At 31.5% G+C, this 20,207-nt stretch overlaps 1 protein-coding gene and 1 long non-coding RNA gene across 11 annotated transcripts in view; one reads left to right on the top strand and one right to left on the bottom strand.

Moving 5' to 3' along the window:
* tmod (tropomodulin) overlaps positions 1 to 20,207 on the bottom strand; it is a 120,505-nt gene that overhangs the window by 4,603 nt on the left and 95,695 nt on the right. The window contains exons 1-10 of one of the 10 annotated variants that reach the window (XR_012458174.1): positions 13,841 to 14,000; positions 12,512 to 12,664; positions 11,614 to 11,781; positions 9,070 to 9,193; positions 8,745 to 8,965; positions 8,260 to 8,414; positions 6,922 to 7,018; positions 6,359 to 6,506; positions 2,488 to 2,592; positions 418 to 470 (exon numbers count right to left, since the gene is read on the bottom strand). Coding sequence is in view for 8 of the 10 variants with exons in the window: in XM_074127339.1 (XP_073983440.1) it covers positions 5,715 to 5,980; positions 6,359 to 6,506; positions 6,922 to 7,018; positions 8,260 to 8,414; positions 8,745 to 8,965; positions 9,070 to 9,193; positions 11,614 to 11,781; positions 12,512 to 12,664 (1,332 nt within the window). In the remaining 2 variants the exon portion in view is untranslated. Of the gene's footprint in view, positions 1 to 417; positions 471 to 2,487; positions 2,593 to 5,628; positions 5,981 to 6,358; positions 6,507 to 6,921; positions 7,019 to 8,259; positions 8,415 to 8,744; positions 8,966 to 9,069; positions 9,194 to 11,613; positions 11,782 to 12,511; positions 12,665 to 12,975; positions 13,118 to 13,840; positions 14,001 to 20,207 lie in introns of those variants that run through there. The other 9 variants (XR_012458173.1, XM_074127347.1, XM_074127343.1 and 6 more) reach the window with 9 other exon arrangements.
* LOC141453769 (uncharacterized) lies at positions 13,219 to 15,015 on the top strand. Its single transcript, XR_012458175.1, has 3 exons — positions 13,219 to 13,359; positions 13,436 to 13,594; positions 14,471 to 15,015. It is a non-coding gene; the product is annotated as an uncharacterized lncRNA (long non-coding RNA).

The following is a 20,207-nucleotide window of genomic DNA, read 5'->3' as shown; positions in this document are numbered from 1 at the left end:
CACTATTATATAATGATAATGAATTATATAATGTTGATCTAGACAAACCTGGCAGATGGAGATAGTATAATGCCGTTCAATAAGTAATGCACCGCCGTGACAGCGATGCCAGCGTTAAATGTAAACCGCACTCTATGTGATTGGAAAAAAATGCGGACTCATAGGGTTATTACTAATTTCTAAACTAATACCTTCACTAATGAACACAATTCAAAATCTTATACAATGTATCCTTGACCCTCACTAAAATCAAAATTAATAGGATACATTGGATAAAAAAATAAAAAACAAAATCCAAAATTTATAAGCATTTCATTAATAGGTAATAATTCTTTGGTAGTCCTGTTAAAAAAAGAAAAAGAAAGTGAACATTGAAAAACATGTGCGGCTAATAAAATACAAACAAATAAACTATACCTATAATATAGGAAATGCCTATGAGGTTGGAGCACCGGCTCGGGATTGGCGTACTGCAAACAACGTACAAAAAAAAAAAAAAAAAAGGCAGTAAGTGTCAGTAAACTGAGGTGAACAGAATCAAAATTAGGCTTAACACCAAATAAAGTTATATTATTTATAACTAGTTTAGTCCCTGGGACCATTTCTCCCAAAACTGGGACCAAATCAATAATTATAATTTAAAAAGTAGGACTCGAAAGTATATCTGATGATTAATTAAAATGATTTGGTATTGAGCATAATTTTTTATTTATTTATTTTTTTAATTTTTAAAGTTGTATACAGATATATATAAAAATATTTACTTTCAAGAATTGATACCATATACAACTTTATAAAAAACAAATGCTTAGTTAATAAATAATAAAAAAATAGTTATCAAAAAAACAAACAAATCAAAGATACATAACAAGTTAATATAATTCTATATATTTTCTGGAAGGTATTAAAGTGAAATTACATGCTCTAATATGATTAGGACAGGTTGGTGTAGTATTAGATCAAATCTGCAAACAAACCTCACTAAAATCAAATTAAAAGTTTGGTTAAAAATAAAAAAAGAAGTAGAGTTCTAAAAAGTTTTGGTGTAGTTATATATATATTTGTGTATAAATGAAGTGTTAATAATTGCTGTTAGTCCTGAAATTTTCGCAAATAAATAAAATGTTGGATGTATGAAACTAGTTTGAATGTTTATTTATATTCATTCATTATTTTTATTGAATTTTAATCGCGAATGCGAAAAAAACCCTTCCCAACCATAAAGGAGGCAATGCATTTATTTTCGAAGAAAAGAAATTATAATAACGTAATATAACCATATAGAAATTTTGTTTATTTACTCTCCTATTCAATGAAGAAACAAGGTTTTACATAAAAGCTGATCAAGGCCCAATTAATATTCTGATGTCTCAACAAACATTTGAATCTTTTTCGTTCACAACTGGTAAGAAAATAATTGTAATCGGGAAAAATTTTCGATGTTTATTTTTTAGAGAGAATTAACGATTTGAGATTGTTTGATCTGAGCTGTTTCTGTGTAATTAAGAATACAACAAATTAACAATAAGTTTTTTTCTGCAAGGATTCTCGGATCGAGAAGCGAATAATGCTTGGAAAATCATCTACTAAAAATATATCAACAAGAAATGCTGCAACCTTTCATAAGTCGCCTTCATTTCGTACACTTCACTAAAAGCTGTGAAGTAAACAAAAAAGACATTGACTTGAGAGCACAATCGATCGTGACTAGACGTTAATTAGAATAGAGCCAAAAGCTACAGTAGTAGTTATTTTTTCCAATTTTAGGCAACTTTTTTCTAGAAATCTATAAGTTCAGGGCTGCTGCAAAAAACTACAGTTATAAAGGGGGATTTGCCCTATATTTAAAAGGAAATTTTATCTTTTATGGAAAAAAAATTGTCAAAGTTGGGTGTTTTTCAACGTAAACGCTTTTTCGTGCACTTTTTGGCAACTAACCCTTGTACAACTGCGACAATAATGGTTGCCCTAATGCAACTGTAGCTCGCCCTACTTGACAACACTAAAAATTTTTTTTAAGAAATCATTATAAATGATCATTTAAACAAAATGCGTAGGAGGTGCAGCGAAAACTATCCTTTTCACTGTAAGAGATTAAAACAAAATCACTATTTTACTAAAAAATCAGGCCTTGTTACACATTAAAATTAAAGCAATGTTTTAGACTTCCTTCGTATATTAATTTCTTTACAACAGCTTTTACTTCCTATATTTGTTAAGATGATAAATCTTATTATTAATAACAACTAGTTGAAATTAGTAGTTACAAAATGAATTATTATTGCATAAAGTCATAGAGCATTCTGAAACTTAAAAATAATATAAACAGTAGAATGCAGTTAATATTTTTTTTATGTTAAATATAAAATAGTAAGCCAAAAATAAAGGAGGGAAAAAACAAAAACAAATTAAGCTGTAAAGGTAGAGATAATTACTCTAAAAAAAAAAATAATAATAATAAACGCGACAATTGGTTCCTTTTTATACCTTAAACAACAAAAACTGGGGCGTCACATTACTTGATCAGTTTTTTCTGTCGGAGCGGATTGTTAAAGAATCTGAACTGGAGTCTCAATGAAAGGTCCTTCCGTACTAAACCAAATAACACAATAAATTACATAAGAACCCAATTCTTTACACTAGTTTGTGCGAATAATTTAAATAATTTTTTAATAGTGTTTTATGGATTATTTATCTTATTTTTAGTAATTTTTATTTTGATTTTAGGTGGCGGTCGAATTAATTGTAATTGAATGAAGTAGATCATATATATAGCATCTTATGCTGCACTTTATGATTTAATTTTCATTCTTCAATATAAGTGTACGTGTGTACGTGATTAGTAGCTGTTCATATAAAATGTGAAGGAACTCTGGATGTGATGAGAATTGTAACGCGTCTGTACACATATTGTGAAAATATTCAACGCAATCTCACACACGTTCAAACAAACAGACAGATCAACTTATTTTTTAAGATAAAAACTCTTTTAGAGCAAATTACAAAAATAAAATAAATACATAAATAAAACAAATAAATAATAAAAATGTAGGGGCATCTAAAAAATAAATTTTATAAAATAAAAAAATTTGCTCTGCCAGACTCTTTATGCACACACCACAATAAAGTGCAGAATAATATTTAAATCTGTGTAAAATTAAACTTCTTCATACTATGCAAAATGTCTGTCCTGAAAGAAAATTTAGAAATGCTTAACGCAAAAATTAAATAAGGAAGTATGTACTTAAAAAATGAAACCAAATTAATCTTAATTTTTCTTAATAGAAAATTGAACACAGCAACTAGGGATGTCAAGTGAGTCCGAAAATGAAGTTGCTGTTAAAAAAAAATAAAAAACCCAGATAAATTTGGCAAAATGAAAAAAAATAAAAGAGCAAGAAAACAATAGAACTGAGAGAATGATTTGTGACAGACCAGAAAATTCGATAATTCTTTGTTTAATTTGTTCTTATTTTAATATATATTTGGAATTCATTTTCTGCTGGCAATTTTGAATCCTTCTGTACCACCTAGGGTGATGTCGAATCGTGCCTTGGCATCACGGCACAGTCGCACATCTATATTAGAAATGGTAATCGAAGTCAACAATAAATAAAATCACTAAATTACAAATGGTTTAAATAATAAATTATTAATGAAGAGGTGCGTCAGTTTTTCAGTACAATTGAATTTGATGCGTTAGAAGTATGCTTAAGACGTTTGGTCTTACTTTTTTCTTTATCCAGGAACGAGAATGATCCCAACTTTTTTATTTATTTAAGGGTACTACTTTTTTTCTGTTTTCTCGGTTATATTTATTTTCTTTTTCTTATCCCAATTTCATTTCTAATTTTAGAACTATACTTTCCTGGGCAATACCATCTTCCACATAACAGAACAAAAAATTAATAATAATAATAATAATAACCGTCTATCTTAGGAGACAGAAGATAAATGTGAGATGACTAATTGAGAGTCTGCATACACACCTCTACTCGGGTATTGAACATTTTAGCTAATATTCTAGTAGGTTTCGAACTAGAACTATTACTTTACTGATAGGCAATAAATGTTTATTGTTATTACTGTAATAACAATTTGAATGATAATGTAAGTGTGTATCTAGTTATTAATATCTTTAAAAAAATAGATCTGACGCAACCCTCCATTAAGTCAAAAGAATTAATTTAGTAATTTAATACAAAAGAAAGACAAGAAATAAACGGACAACATAAATAAATGTTATGAAGAGACATAGTACAAAAATAAATAAATAAAAAAAATAGACATGCTTAAAGAGAAAAAAGAATAATATAAAAATAAAAATTAGAAGAAAATAAAAAACAATAACAAAAAAAAAAAAGAAGCATTCTGAGAAGACCTTAATAACTGCATTAACTCACAATAGGTATCATTTATTGCATCAGAAACAGTAGTTGGCAATCAACTTTATCGAAAACTCAAAGAACTATGGGGAAAAAAATCTATTATCGCGGGCTATAGATTTTGCGCAAGGGATTCTTTTTAATTTTATACATTTATTTTATAATTTATTTAAAAATATTTTACAGAATTTATCAATAAATTGATCATTTTATTGCTTTGGTACTGGAATTTAAAATCATGGTTACGTCAGACTTGTTTGCAAATATTCTGTTGGTTTCGGAGTTCGAAACATCTATAAAGATTCTTTCATCGGGATGAGAATAGAATTAGATTTTCTAGCTTAAAATCTATTGCTTAAACACGAAATTGACAGATGGAAGTAATCAAGATTATATAATGATAACAACACAGAGTGATTTATGTTGTTATAAGTAAGAAGAGGAAAATTCTCTAGATAATTCCGAAGATGAGCAATCATTCGAAACCGATCAAAATTCAAGAAATGAATGCGAAAACGGATAAAATAATTTATTGTTCACTACGGGTTCAATAATGCGCTAACAAAGTTTTCAATTCTATCTCAGCAGGTGCACTGCTCTTCAACTTGAACAATTTCCTACCTTTTTTTCTCTTTCTTTTAGAACCTTTCTACGAAAGATCAATTACCAGTAGGTCATTTAGATTCATTAGAAAAACCTACCTAATTAGTCTTGCGTAGAAATAACGAATTATGTACTTGGAGGACTTGTTATGTTCATAATCATTTAGCTCCTAAGCTAAGAAGGTGAATTCGTTGGGTCTAAAAACGGAATTTCTTCTCAACAACGGAGGTCTTAGGCGCCCGGAGCTTTTTTTCAGTTGCACTGACGGATTCCTCTGGCTTTCTTTAAAAAAAAGTTACTTTGAGGAAGTTCTATGGAGTCATATGGTCTAGAACATAATCGATTATCATGATCGATGATCAATGATTTAATTTTACTCCAGCAAAATCTACTACAGATTGGATGAGATTTTATTTATTAATAGCGTTTCCCACTTTTTTTGTAAGCATAATATAAATTGACGGAGGATATAAATGGGTACTTTGATTGCCAACTCTTGATATTATGTTAATCTAGTTTTTTTCATAGGATTCATGAAAGGGTACGTTCAAAATTTTAATCGATACATTTAGTGCAGACATGACTAGATTCCTTTCTTGCGCATAGCAAAGAAAAGTAATAAAAAATAACCTCTGTTTTATTTTGTAGTTTGCCACGTTAATAACTTTGAAAACATACATCCGATAATTGCGAGAAGGGGTAAAGATTAACCGCATAATAGTTTTCTTAATCTTGAGAAGTTGCAGACGATGGATATGGCTTCATTGAAGTAGGATGTTCAACAAATTTATGTTTATTTTTCTGATTATTTACTTCATTTAATTTTAATAAATCATCATTAATTTCCAACATATCTTCACTTTTACTTAAAATTCTAGTGTCATCTTTATAATTATTGTCTGCTTCTAATGGAAGTGATTTTACTTTTGGAACATTCTCTGATGACATGTGTTCTGGTCTTAGATATGGATGTTGATGTTGGTGGTGGAGGTCTGCCATTAAGAAAATATAAAAAATAAGCAAAAAAAAAAAAAAAAAACAGTAAAAATAAAAAAATGAATGAGAAGCATGTGTTATTGAAAATAAGAGTAGCGTTTATAAAGAATAAAAAAAAAATGATGAAATATTATTGGCCTGAATTATAAACCTGTAATAAATAATGGCATTATTTTAGCAATTAAAAAAAGCAAGTACATAAAGCGCTATGTATTGCTTTATTAAAAGTATATTGATATGAAAATACACAATATATTTAGTTTTTAAAAATCTGTTTTTTTTTAAGAAGCCAAATTATTATTAATCTACTTTGTTTGTTCTTTAAATTGAGTTGCTTGTTCAAAATAATTTTTAAAATGTAAACAAATACTTACTCCTGTCAATATTTCGTTGGAGGTGAGTAGCGATCCTTTGTCTTGCATCGTTATATTCTAAACATAAGCCCAGTCTTAATAAAGTTGGATTCTGTTCTACAAGATTTGTTATTTCCATTTCGATCTTATTACCGAGCACATAACACCTCTGTAATGAGATATATATTTTTAACTCATGACGAACACAAAATGTAACAATAGTTTTTTTTTTGAATTAGTGTCAATCTTAGCATTAAGCTCAATCACATAATATAGTGTAGCTTAAAAACTCCTAGCAGAGTTGGACTACTTGGGGGCTCTTAGTGTCCCACATAATATGCAGGACCTGCAAATGGTACTGATGTGACTTTTTAAGCACACAAGTTCGTATAACAGTCACTTATGCTCAAGTCTGAATTCTACAAACAAACATTGCGACATCTACGGAAGTGACAAATTGCTTAGCAGTGGATTGACTAAATAGCCATCATCCATCTACATTCCACAGAAATAAGTTAAATGCAATTTATATGTGCTAAAAAAGAAGTTAATTTTTAAAAATCCATAAACTTATTTGTACAAACCTGATTTGCTCCTCTGAATTCTTCCAAACTTCTTTGGACTAATAATGCTTTGATTAGGCGAAGTATTATTTGAGGACTTAGGAAGTTAGTTTCCACACTAGAACATAAATAAAAGATTATACTAAAAACTTCAACAAAATATAATAATAATAATAATAATATGTATTTATTGTTTAAAGAAAATATCTTCTAACAATGAGTTTGTTTTTTTTGTTTTTTTTTTAAATAAGTTGAAAATGCAATAAAAATAGCGTACAAAAAGAAAAGAAAAAGTATCAATAAAAAACAAGAAAAATAACATGTATCCGTCAAAAATACAAAAACAAAAAACAAATTATTACAAAAAATACGGTTTCTTTTTATATATACGATTTCATTATATACAAATTTATCAATACAATCATAAACACAGTCACCCATCAATTACAAATGAACGAAGCTTTAAACAGTTAATTACATAATAAAACAAATCATTCAATTTATTTAATGAATTTATTATAAGAAGATCTTCAATGCTATAATTTTGATTATCATAATACTTGTCAATGTATTGCTTTCTTATGTTATTGTAAACAGGACATGAGAATAGAAAGTGCTGTAGAGTTTCAAAATCCAATTTGTTACAGATAGTGCATACGACCGAACCATCCAATACGTATTTTGAACCTTTATAAATAATCTGTGTTATGGACTTGTTGCTCAATCTGAGTTGCATTATTAATCTAATTTTGTAAATGGAACATTTAAACCTAATTTTTTCCTCACCACTATTTAGACTACTAATGCTTCTATACAAAGGGTTAAATTTGGAGTGTACAATTTTATTGATGTTTAGAGATAGTTTAACAGCAAAATATAAAAGGAACCATAAAAAAAAAGATAGCCTACTTTTAAGGTGCCACCCACAGCCGAGTGGTAAAGGCAAGGCAAGCAAAGTTAATCGTATTGTGTAAGTAAAGTAAAGTAATCACCTATTCTTTCGGGCGGGGCTTAACGTCCAACAACCAATTAGGTGTCGTGGACGGAGGCAATTAGTAAACATACTTTACTGTAAATTTCTTTTATTAACCATTAAATAAAATCCAAGGCCTAAGACCGGGAATCGAACCCAGTACCACAATACATATTAGCTTCGCACGTCTATTCGTACGACTCTATTCGAATCGTATTGTGTAACTGGGTTCGATTCTCAATCAGTCTTTATGAGTATTAATAGTTTAAATGAGTGATTGATTATTTTTTGTTCACAATTTGCATCACCAACAGTTTTATAAATTAAAATTCAATCAATCCTTAATAAAACAAAAACAATAAATAATAAATACACAAAAAACTTACTTTAAAACTTTTAATGTACCGTTTTTTTCCAAAGCTTCTATGAGTTTATTAGCATGACGATCCGCCAGGCCAACATTGGAAAGGTTCAGAGTTTCAAGATGTGTATTTTCTCTTAGTGCCATGAATAGATTTGTGAATTTTTCATCAGAGATGTTCTAAAATGAATAATTGAAATTAGATCAGACAAGAATACAATTGTAATACATGTATTATCTGCTAGTGAGCTAGTCTTATGTTCCAAATCTACTGTAGGATAGGTAATCTTTCCACTTATTTTTACTAATAACCTTTCAAAAATTTTATTTACGAGTATTAAAAGGAATTCTTTTGATTTGTTTTTAGAACTTCAATGATGGTTGTAGGCCATTTATCAGAAAATGTCTTACAACAAGAACACGAACCGTGAAGGCTAGAGAGCAAGTAAAAATAAAATATGTAGGCAGATTGCGATAAAGTAACAATTGATTTAATTTTTGAAAACACACCCTGATATTATTCCAGTTAAGGTGTAGTAATTCGTGATCATCATCTTTTACCATTTGAATAGTTTTATCAACGTCTGTATCATTGGGAGGTTCAGCCGGGTATACTTTCGGCTGTGTTGCTTTTGTGATACCATCCCACCCAAGTCCTACAGGCTGACCTTTATTTAACAATGATGCATGATACTGGTCCTGATTCATCATCGAGTGGAAACCAAGTATAGCTAAGAGAAAGCAATGAAACAAAGATGTTATTTTTTTAATAGATTTTCAGGATTAACTATTTTAAATAATAATTATAAATGAAATTATTTAAAGTAGTACGCACCAGCAAGGTCAATAATTTCTTCTTGTGTTGCATCACTCAAAGCATGTTCATATTCATCGCCAAGATCTATAGCTATCTGTTCTTCAGCTTCCTGCATTTTGACTGGTTGGGGAGGTGGAATCCACTACACAAATTTAAATAGCAATCATCATTATGTTACTTACTCAAACGCTTTACGAGTAATTATGTAGTAAATTAATTATTTGTCACGCAATATTAGAAGATTATCATTCTGAAACCACCTGAATTTATTAAAATTATACAATTCTTCAGAGGAAAAAAAAGGAGGAAAAAGAGCTGTCAGTGATGAAGAACGTAACGTGAAGAGGTGTGGTCCTTACTAAATTAGCAAACCTTCATCAACTGCCACCACTACTCAAAGGACCTTGTAACCTGTCTAGACCTTGGTAAACTTTCATTACATTATGTTTATGGATGTTTAGTAAAATGATTTGTAAAACGAATATTTTTTTGATCGTTAATTACTAAATTTTTTGGACGTTACCATTCTAGTTACCAACATTTAAAATTAATGTCATGACTGATAAAAATATTTGTATTTAGGACCATATTTTACACACGATATAATCTATTTCGTCAGCAACAAGTTAAAGGAAGGTTATAATGTGATTATACTTAATTATTCTTTATAGGAGACCAAAGCATAAAATAGGGAAGTCTAAAAAACCGTAACTAAGTGATAAAGAGCGCTCTTAAGCATGGCAATAAATTAATATTTGTTTGAATGTTTGAAACGCTTTAATCAACGTTTTGATGCGTTAACACAACTCATACTAACCACATGCGATTACGTTTACCATAATCACATACTTCTAAGGACAAACATTTTGAGGATTTGTGGCGTACTAAACACATGCTGGTCAGCAGTATCAAAGTCACCGTGTCCCGAGCCAAGAAGGGAGAGATTTAATTGATTTTATGGAACTATGCCAAACAAAAATTATAAAAATTACAGAGACAATTTTCACGATCGCGCCGAGGAATCCTTATAGCACAAATGTATAGGCGGTGGACTGAAGTTAAGTTTACATCTGTGAATTTAAGAGTATTTGATCCTGGAGTTAGGGTAGCACCTGCAAAGAAACCTGCAGAATCTTAAAGTATGTCATTATCCAGCCATCTCCCACGTGACCTGAGTTAATCATAAGTCGATAAGCGCGTCTAAAGTTGGTTCCACGCGTGGAGATTGTTTGCAGAGATGGAGGGTTTTAAGACAGCTACTAGGCCTAATCGAGGTATGTCAAGAGGTGTATACATAATTAAGATATCTGGATCCAGGTAGATAGATGCTGATCGTGCTACTAAAAACCAAAATTGATAAGCTCTTGCAAACAGTTGGCATAGAATATTTTCATCGGCATTAACAGGTGGTCAAAATTATCCATCTTATGTTAGAAATGAAGATTGGGTTAATTATCGGAAGGACCCTTATTTCCCAAATGCCCCTTAACCTTGCTTTTGTGGACCAGGTACGTTTGTACTATGACCGGTTGGCGCCTCACCGACAGAAACGGCCACAATTGGCCTGCCTAACGTTCTGCTGCATGTCAAGAAAACGGTAATGATGGTGAAAATTGCAGCACTAATAACCTTATTAAAGTTTTAAGGGAAACAAGAAAAAAGTTTGCAGAATTTAGAGTTCTAAATAAAATAAAGAGAATGTCCAGGTAGCACCAATTGCACTTTTGGCAAATGGCATAAGGACTTCTCATCAACATTGCAGCCCCAAGATTGGACCGTAATATACTTTCAACTTTAAAAAAACAGCAATCGTGAACACCAGCTACATTGGTCACAAATTTCTAGTGACTAATAATGTACATAAGTGGTAACTCGCACATCGTTATTACAAAGCAGGTTGGTTACCTGAGATTGGAAAAGAAATTAGTTAACACATAAAATTCATTAAAGACTATTTTTATTTTTTATTTTTTTAAAGACTTTTCGGCAATTCGAACAAGCTATTTTGTAATTTTCCTTGATTACGTCTGCTTTAAATCTAGTTTTATACAGACTTTTTGCTCGTTTGAACCCATGTACATCACAAAGAGCTGGGATGATTCTTACTAAACCAGTATGAAAGCAATTCCGAAATTATACAGCATTGCAAAACGTTTTAGAACCTCATTCGTTACTCTTTCAGTGCTAGATGGAGTGTATTGCTGCTTTCTTTGCTACCTAATGCGCGACAGTCCTCAGTATGGTACATTCAAGGGCTAAAAAACAAAATGCACGCGATATGTCGGTACTTCCTTCTGCCTTCTACAACAACCTTGCTTAGGCATAGTGTTCGAGAGTCAGCTCATTCTAATGGATGGTGAAATATTACAGAAAAAGGAAAGAAATTTAAAGAACGTTGTCAAATAGATTTCTTGGAAAAAAAGAAAAAAACCTGGCGTCCTTCTTTTTGCCCTACCAATGTTTTCTTTCATCATGATATGAAAGAGTTATACTTATTTAGTATATACGCCTATATACTAAATTTATTGCAATATGGAAAGTTTATAACTTTGTGTTTCTTACCTTTTTGCCACGAATTGTACCAGGAATAAATGGTTTCAATTCTGGTTTGTCAGGTGTTTCTAATGCCTGTTTATTTATATGTTCTATCAATTTCTTCCGGTCTAATGGTCCAGTTGGATTTTTACTACACTCGTATGAACATCTCTGGGAAGGTGGTAACAGAGTGTCCTAAAAAGTCCAGACACAATTTTTATAAGCATTAGGAAATCACGAAAATAGTTGGGTTTTTCAAGCTATTAATAAACAATAAACATATTTAAAGACGATACTACAGAAATAAGTAAGAAAAATTTGCCAATATTAATAGTAAAACTGTACCCATTTCATGATAAAATAATGAAATAAATAAAAATGGCTTATTAAAAACAAATCCTACGAATATACCCACTAAAATAAAAATTACTTCCTCCCTTTTTTTAATGGTATTTTCACAAAAAATATTACTTAAGACTATGATCAATTGTAACCATTTCATTTTATAGTAAACTCGAACAATGATCCAGCCACACCAAGCTTATTCTTTGGAATGAGCAGAAATTATTTTATGTAGATGAAGGTTAAATTCGCAGAAGGCTTAAATAAGATTTTTTTAATTAGAAAAATTGGCATTAAATTTTAAGCTTGATCTGCTAAAATTGACGAAGGTTGTTATTTAGATGCTTGCCACATGCAGACTGATTATAAAAAATGGATTTAAGTTTACTAAATTTAGTTTTTAGCGTAGATCCCTCAAATTTATTTTACGGACTAAATCATTCTGGCTAAGATCATTTAAGCTTTTTGGGTTGGAATAAATGAAAAATTTGTTTAAGTTAAACGAATAAAATAATTTCCATCACTACATCAGTGTACTAATAGGCAGATAAAACGATAAGAAATATTAATGCAGATTACTTACGTCAGGATCCACTTCCTTAACAAGCATATTAATTTCTTCCTGAGTTAACTGTGACAATAGTTGATCAACGTCCATTTCATCGTACTCACTTAGATCTTTACCGTACAATTTCGCAGCAGTTGTCATGGTAGTGGTCTTTGTAGATGAAGATGTCTGAAATTGAGAACATGAATATACTGAATGCTTTTAACAAAACATTTGATACATGCAGTTACAAGAGCCTCTTATTAATGTTAATCATAATAATCAATTTGGCACTACTTCCACAAAATCAATAGTAAAAATATGGCAAGGGTAGGGAGGTATTAAGAGCATTTCATTTCACCTACATAAAAGGAAAATGGCATACAAGTTAATAAATGTATACTTTCAACTTTAATAGATTAACAGTGATGAATTTCATTACGAAAATTAAAAAGAGACAGTATTATTTAAAAAAAAAATCAATATAACCTGCAACCTACAATTGTGAAGTTGTGGATCCCTATGAAAATTCACACAAATAAGCTAAAGCTTCTGCACTAAAGAATTACATTTCACTCCTTTATAAAACTACATCCACAAGTACTGAATTTTAACGTTTAAAAACTAAATAAAAACGAAACGTTTGATATTAACACGCCCACTTTTCCAGTAATCTACAACTTGTCGGCTAACCCACACAACACACGAGTTACCAAAAAGCACTGTGGAAAGTCTGCTCTAGAATTGGATTGTAGCGACACCAAGCGGCCATTTCCTAGTACTAAGATAAGTAGAACTCAAGCACTTTCAATTTGTGGACTGAATTCTTCACTTTTATAAAATATTGAATTTGAGTTAAGTTGGAAAAAGTACCAGAAAAGAAAGTATGTATAAGGTAACAAAATAGTCTGATTACTTTTTTTAAAATAGAACTATTTAAAACATTAATATACTTTACAGGATACTTGTTAAAAGTTCAGAGGGTACACAAGGATGGAATGTTTTGTTGATTTCTGGGCCTATCAAGGGCCGCACAGGGATATAACTTATTTTATTTTCTGAAATAATTATCTCTTCCAAAATGTCAATTCTGCTACGCCACTTTCAGCATAATAATCAGTTAAGTAAAATAAGTTTGCATGAACACTAACATTGCAGGGGCCCTAGTCTTGTCATGAACTTAATAAAAGTACAAAGGGTAAATTGTGCACCTTAACAGTGGGGTTTCTTTAGAATATAAATACACGAGACAATATTGTTATTATATTTTTTTAGAGCACAGGTTTTGAAATAACTTATAATTAAAAGACAGATCAAAATAAAAATTTAATCGAACTAAGCAAAAATTAAACGAAATTAGCTTACCCTGTCAAGTTGAGTAAGTAAAAATGTCTCCACAACAAATACTGATGCACTTAACAACAACTCGGTCCGAACCACAAGCACAATACCTGCATGACTCACATCAGAGACAAGACTGGACTGGAACGAACATCTGGGACTATCTGCTGTCTAACATAAGTAGAGGGGAGATATCAGCGAAACGTTCACTTTACCCTCTGATAGTAACCAAGGAATTCACACTTAATGTTTCATTTCGCCCTACCACTAATAATGAATTCTACATACATAAAATAAGTTATAAAAAGTATGTAATACGATAAACAGAGTGAAACCTGATATATTACTATTTACTTAAAATGTGATTTATTTTAATAAAACTTATCCTTTGATTATTAAATGACTTTTTGCCTTTCTATTGTTCATTACTAATTGGCCGGCACCTTATTATTATGCACAATTGAATAACAACAAGTGATATTTATATTACTCGTAATTCACGTTTGTCACTATTGTATTAATCCCATTGCTAGATAAAGAAACAATTTAATAAAAATAAAGAAACAAAATTATATATGAGCATCAATTTAAATAATTGCAAAAATTAAAATATATTTTAATAGTTTGTAGTAAGCAAGCTAATTTTATTTTCAGTGCCCAAATTTTTCAGTTTGCCGAGACAACCTTAAATCATTTTTGAGCTGATAGCATCTGAAGTTTGCGCTATAAGAGCAGCCTGGCTTAATCGGATAGGATTAATCTCCTGATGTCAATATTTTATATCGAGGGTAGGTATACCATTGGACACAAATTAATGCAAATATTGCTGCTTTCGAGATGCTGGGTACGAGTGTCTGGTTCTGAAGTTTCGCATTGGAGTGAACCTCATAATCGCATCGTGAAAGACAGAATTTACTGTTCCATCACTTTCTGTTACTTTACGAAATATTTTTAACGAACCTGTTCTTCTAACTCATTTCAAGGGAAACTGCAGATTGTAATCTTTTATACATCATTTTTCCATACTACCATTTTTAATCATCAATGTCGATGGCAGTAACGAACAACCCAAGATCATCGTGCATGCCAATGTAAAAAAATCCAATTAAAAGTGTACATTCTTTTAAATTATAATTCCATTTTTATATTTTGTAACTGATGATAACTATTTGTTTAGCTAATAAAACATTTTATCTTTACTGAAGTTTTGTTTATTCTGCTGGTTCAAAAATCTCTTACACCTACTTGCCATATTATCTGATTCCATCATAGTTAATATATATATATTTTTTTTGAGCAATGAACCTTTCCTTTAAATATTTTGTAATCTAGTTTTGGAGCCTCCACGGGATAGCTGAGTGGTTTAAAACTGTGCCCACTCAGCAATATACAAATATTTAGTTGGATTAAATATTTCGTAATCTAGTTTTGTTTCATTTCATGCTTCTAAAATAAAAAAAAAAAAAGTCAGTAAAAGTCTGGGCAATAAAAATAAATAATAAGAACTAAGCGCCTTAGATTTTCTCTTGTTTAGAGGCCCAGCCTCCTAGCCGGAGATGGACAGTGTTGTTTTGGTCCCAATGAACTGTGGACGCGCCTTATTAAGAAAATAAAAAACATTAAGGTCCTAATTGGCAGTCAAATAAGTTAAAAGCAAGTTTAAAGAGATTTATTTGTCTTTGTGGGTCGAAAAAAGTACCCATTGTAGTGATAAAATAAATACTAAATTTGGTCATTTTATTTATAAGTCCAATTTATAGTTGTACATAGAATTAATTGGACCAACATGTTTTCACAAAATGAGTTAAGAATCGTGTTACATAATATACTATTGTAACGATCGTTAAATAGGACGTCTAGTTTGATGACTGATACGATGAGTCATTGGAAATATTTGCTGGATCCTCTCTCTTTATTTAAATCCATAACTTAAAAGATTCCTGGTTTTCCTTCTAGAAAGCATTTCTACTGAAGATAGGCTTGTTAAAATAAAGTTCTAACTTCGAATTTTAGCAATGAATTAAATTATCACTAATATTATTCAGTAAAACTGTTACACATTAAATGTAAGTGAAAAGTACTCCTTTAGAATCACTTCAAATAAATTTTTAGAACAAAAGATATTGCTTATATGTAATTAGTAACCAAATTTAAAGAAATGTACTGTATTGGTTATGGAGAAAATAATAGAAAGCTGAACAATGCTTTCTGAAAATTTGTCTTTCTAATAAAGGGACGTAATTCTCTTTAATACTGTACAGATGGTAGATTGTTACATCACCCAAAATGACATGTTAAAGAGAAGCAAGCTTCAACCTCCCCAATAGAAGTGTCCTAAAACGAATTTACCTTAAAGAAGATTCAAATAAAAGAAAATGTTAGGTATGTACAGAAGATTGAAAAGTACAAATATTGGAATTCAAAGTGGTACTTCCCGTGGAGAGATTTTAATCGTCTAGGTGCCTAATCATGTTATTGGGTTACCAACAATTTTTTTTAGGAGATCAATTGTTCTCATTTACAGACTGACAGAAAGCCCATTAAAAAAATAGGAGATCCCAAATCGTATATTGCTGGTGATTACACATAGAAAATTTAAAACGGTTGTAATATTGTTTTTAAATTTCAATAAGAGATTAAAATATAGTGTGAAAAATTTCATAATAAGATATATTATTGCAATTAAAGAAATTACTCTAATCCACATATTCTGTTCTTAATAGAATTCTTATCCAACACCATTTTGGACGTGAATGAGTCTTTATCCATCACTATAACTACAATCCCTCTCTTTTTCCAATAGCACCCTCCGTTGGTTCCAATCCTTCCTGTCTAATCGTTCCCAATTCGTTGTCACTCCCGATAGTAATCCTTCTTCACTTCTTCCTTTGTCACGCGGTGTACCTCAAGGTTCTTCCCTATCTCCCACCCTCTTCTCAATTTACATCAATGACCTTCCTCTTTCCATCTCTCATTCCCAGTATCACCTCTATGCTGATGATTTTCAGATTTACCTATCCTTTTCCCCGTCGGATTTGTTTGAAGCTGTATTTAAACTTCAAGAAGGCCTCAATAACATCTCAGCATGGGCCACGAACAATAAGCTTACCCTGAATGTAGAAAAGACCAAAGCTATAGTTATTGGCTCCAACCCACTCCTTAAATCATTGGCTCCTCTTCCTAATCTTTTCTTTTACAATACCCCAATAAAATATTGTTCCTCTGTGAAAAACCTTGGTATCACTTTTGATCAAAACCTATCCTGGAAAAACCATGTTTCCCAAATCTCTCGCCGTTCCATCCATATCCTTAAGCAGTTTAATAGTTCCCGTCACCTTTTTCCAATTAAGACCCGGCAACTCCTAGTTTCCTCTCTTATATTCCCCCATTTCGACTATGGTTGTTTAGTGTATGGCGGTCTTTCTGGTGATATTGAAGCTAAGCTTAAGCGCCTCATGAACTGCTTCATAAGATTTATTTTCAGCATTTCCAGAGACTCTCGCATTTCGCACTGCTACGATGAAGTGAAGTGGCTTTTTCCTGTCTATCGCCGCCAATATCTTTTGGCTTCTTTCCTTTTTCAAGTCATCCAGTCTCAAAAGGCCTTCCTATATTTTTCAACTCCTTAAGTTTAAATCCTCCATCCATTCCCGTAACACTAGATCTCGCTCATCTGATCTCTATATTCCCTCTCACCGTACCTCATCCTTTGACAAGTCCTTCCTAATACGTGCTACCTCTCCCTGGAACTCCTTGCCTTCATCTGTCCGCCATGCTCCTACCCTATCCATCTTTAAATCCCGTCTATTCAGTTATCTACTTTCTATTCAGCTTCCTCCGAAATTCTAATTGTTTTAATTTATTTCCTTAATTCCTGCTGTTTTATTATTTTATTTTTACTTTCATTTTCACTTATTATATTTTCACTTTTGTAAATACTTATTTATTTATTTAATTTCTGTATGATCACAGGCCAAACTGTTAAGGCCTCTATTTGTTCCTGTATTTATTCTTAGGGGACAATTGTCCCAGAATAATAAATTTCTTTTCTATTTCTATTTCTATTTCTATTTCTATATAACTTTGGTAGAAATACAACTTTATATACAATGTATTCCCGAATCAATAATGGAAGGACTTTTTAAAATTATTTTCTCACTTATGCTTCTAATGGTGTCAATTAAACTTTGATGGAAAAGTTTGCTTTGCCAATTCTATACTTTGTTAAGAAAAATTTTTTATCGGATAAGATTGCTTTCAGTGAGGCCCTGAGGTACATATTTGGGAAGTCCTGCTTCCTTTACCAGCAAATTTTCATGATTAATGGTAACACTGCCAAACCAATCAGATTAATATTTCTCTCACGGAAGATAGCTCCTCCCTATCTATAAGCCAGTGATGAGGCACACAACCGTGTCCAAACGTGTATCAAGCAGAGAAAGACTAGTACAAATAAAAAAAAAAAAAACAGAGCTCAAATCGTAAAGTAGAAATTAACACATGTATTAAATATTGCTAGAAATGGCTAACTCAATCATCCAAATAAAACATTTCTACATTCCGAGTAAATTAATGAAAAAAAAAAAAAACATTGCAACGCAACATAGGTCTGTTTCCTTACAATACATGACTCATCTGAATGTCACCAGCGGGTGAATGACCTTTTTCTTCCTGAACATTAAATAGAATTCATTCTTGTGTACATTGCCAGAGAATCTACCTAAGAAACATAGTAATTGCATTAAAATATAAGTACTATTGTTTCCTATTTCTTTCATCAATGCCAAGTATATTAGTAACTATGATAAGGAACTTGTGCCTTCCTCCCAGGTTACTTTGTGTCAAATTTATGATAAGAAATTGATGATTCTAAAGAGTTGGATTGGGGTAACGAGTCATTCTACTCAGGAACCCAGGACCCTCGCTCTGTTCTTGTCCTGCTTATTCAGTCTGACCCACTATTACTGGAGGACACCTCAATAAACCACTCAATAACCCTTATCTCATCTTTTATTACTATTTGTGTTATTAATGCTAGGTGTACAATACGCAATGTAGGGATTTACAATTACTTGTTCCTCTTATCCCAATTATATTAATATTAATTGTTTCTCAGAAATCTGTTATGATTTCTGCTAATTCTGAATTTTGTTAGACTTACTTAGAGTTTTTTGTATTGTAGATTGGCCTAGCAGTTAAGTAAACTGATTTTCCATCTTTCATTTAACTCTTCGCCAACTTAGTCTGACTTTTACGTCCAACTACCGATTACTTGTCATGGACGCAAGGGATAGCAAATGTACTTTACTCCAAATTTCTCTTATAAAACCAAGCCATTGCCTAGACTGGGAATCACCCTCAGTTCTATATACAACTTATACAACTCAGCTATGCGGGCTCACCCTATTTGGCTACTGTAGCATCTTATTTCTCTACCATATAACACCATATTTTTAACAGAGGTCTGTAGGTTTTTTTTTTTGGTTTTTTTTAATAACAATTGCTGTCTATTTTGTTTTGTTTTCATAGATAAATAGATATACGAGGTGTGTTCAAAAAGTAACGGGAATTTTTAAATTTCGCGGGTTTGGAGAGTCTGATTGTAAATTTTTTTTTTTTATTATGTTGGTACACATGCCCCTGAAGTACGATAAAATTTTCAGTAATATTCATTGTTTACTTCTTAAGTGGCAGCCGTTAAGGTTAGACGTGTTTTTCGAGCTTGGCGATTTTTGTTTGTTAAAAAAAATGTAATTGCAATAAAAGATCTAAAAAAAAAAAAATAAAAAAAAAAAAAAAAAAAATGGATCAAAGAATTTGTATTAAATTTTGCGTAAAAAATGAAATAAAGTGTGTGAAATGTTAATAAAGGCATATGGTGAGTCTGCTATGAGTAAAACAAGGATTTACGAGTGGTATAAGCGTTTCCAAGATGGCCGCGAAAACGTTGAAGATGACGAACGACCTGGACGTCCAAGCACATCAACAACCGATGAAAACGTGAAAAAAGTGAAAGAAATGGTTATGAACGATCGCCGAATCACAATCAGAGAAGTCGCTGATGATGTTGCCATATCAATTGGCTCATGCCATGAAATTTTTTCGGATGTTTTGGGTATGAAACGTGTGGCAGCAAAATTTGTTCCAAAATTGTTGAATTTCGAACAAAAACAGCGGAGAATGGAAGTTGCTCAAGAGTCACTCAATGAAGTCGACAACGATGCGGATCTACTGAAACGTGTTATAACAGGTGACGAAACATGGGTTTACGGATATGATGTGGAAACTAAGGCTCAATCGTCCCAGTGGAGGCATTCTGGATCGCCAAGACCGAAAAAGGCTCGACAAGTGCGGTCGAATGTGAAGGTTATGCTCACTGTGTTCTTCGATT

Source organism: Rhodnius prolixus, unplaced genomic scaffold (genome assembly GCF_049639745.1).
Source record: "Rhodnius prolixus isolate KJV_2025 unplaced genomic scaffold, Rpr scaffold_3, whole genome shotgun sequence".
In the NCBI taxonomy this organism is placed as follows: Eukaryota; Metazoa; Arthropoda; class Insecta; order Hemiptera; family Reduviidae; genus Rhodnius; species Rhodnius prolixus.
The sequence above is the reverse complement of the archived record's forward strand: the minus strand, read 5'-3'. Positions and strand labels throughout refer to the sequence as shown.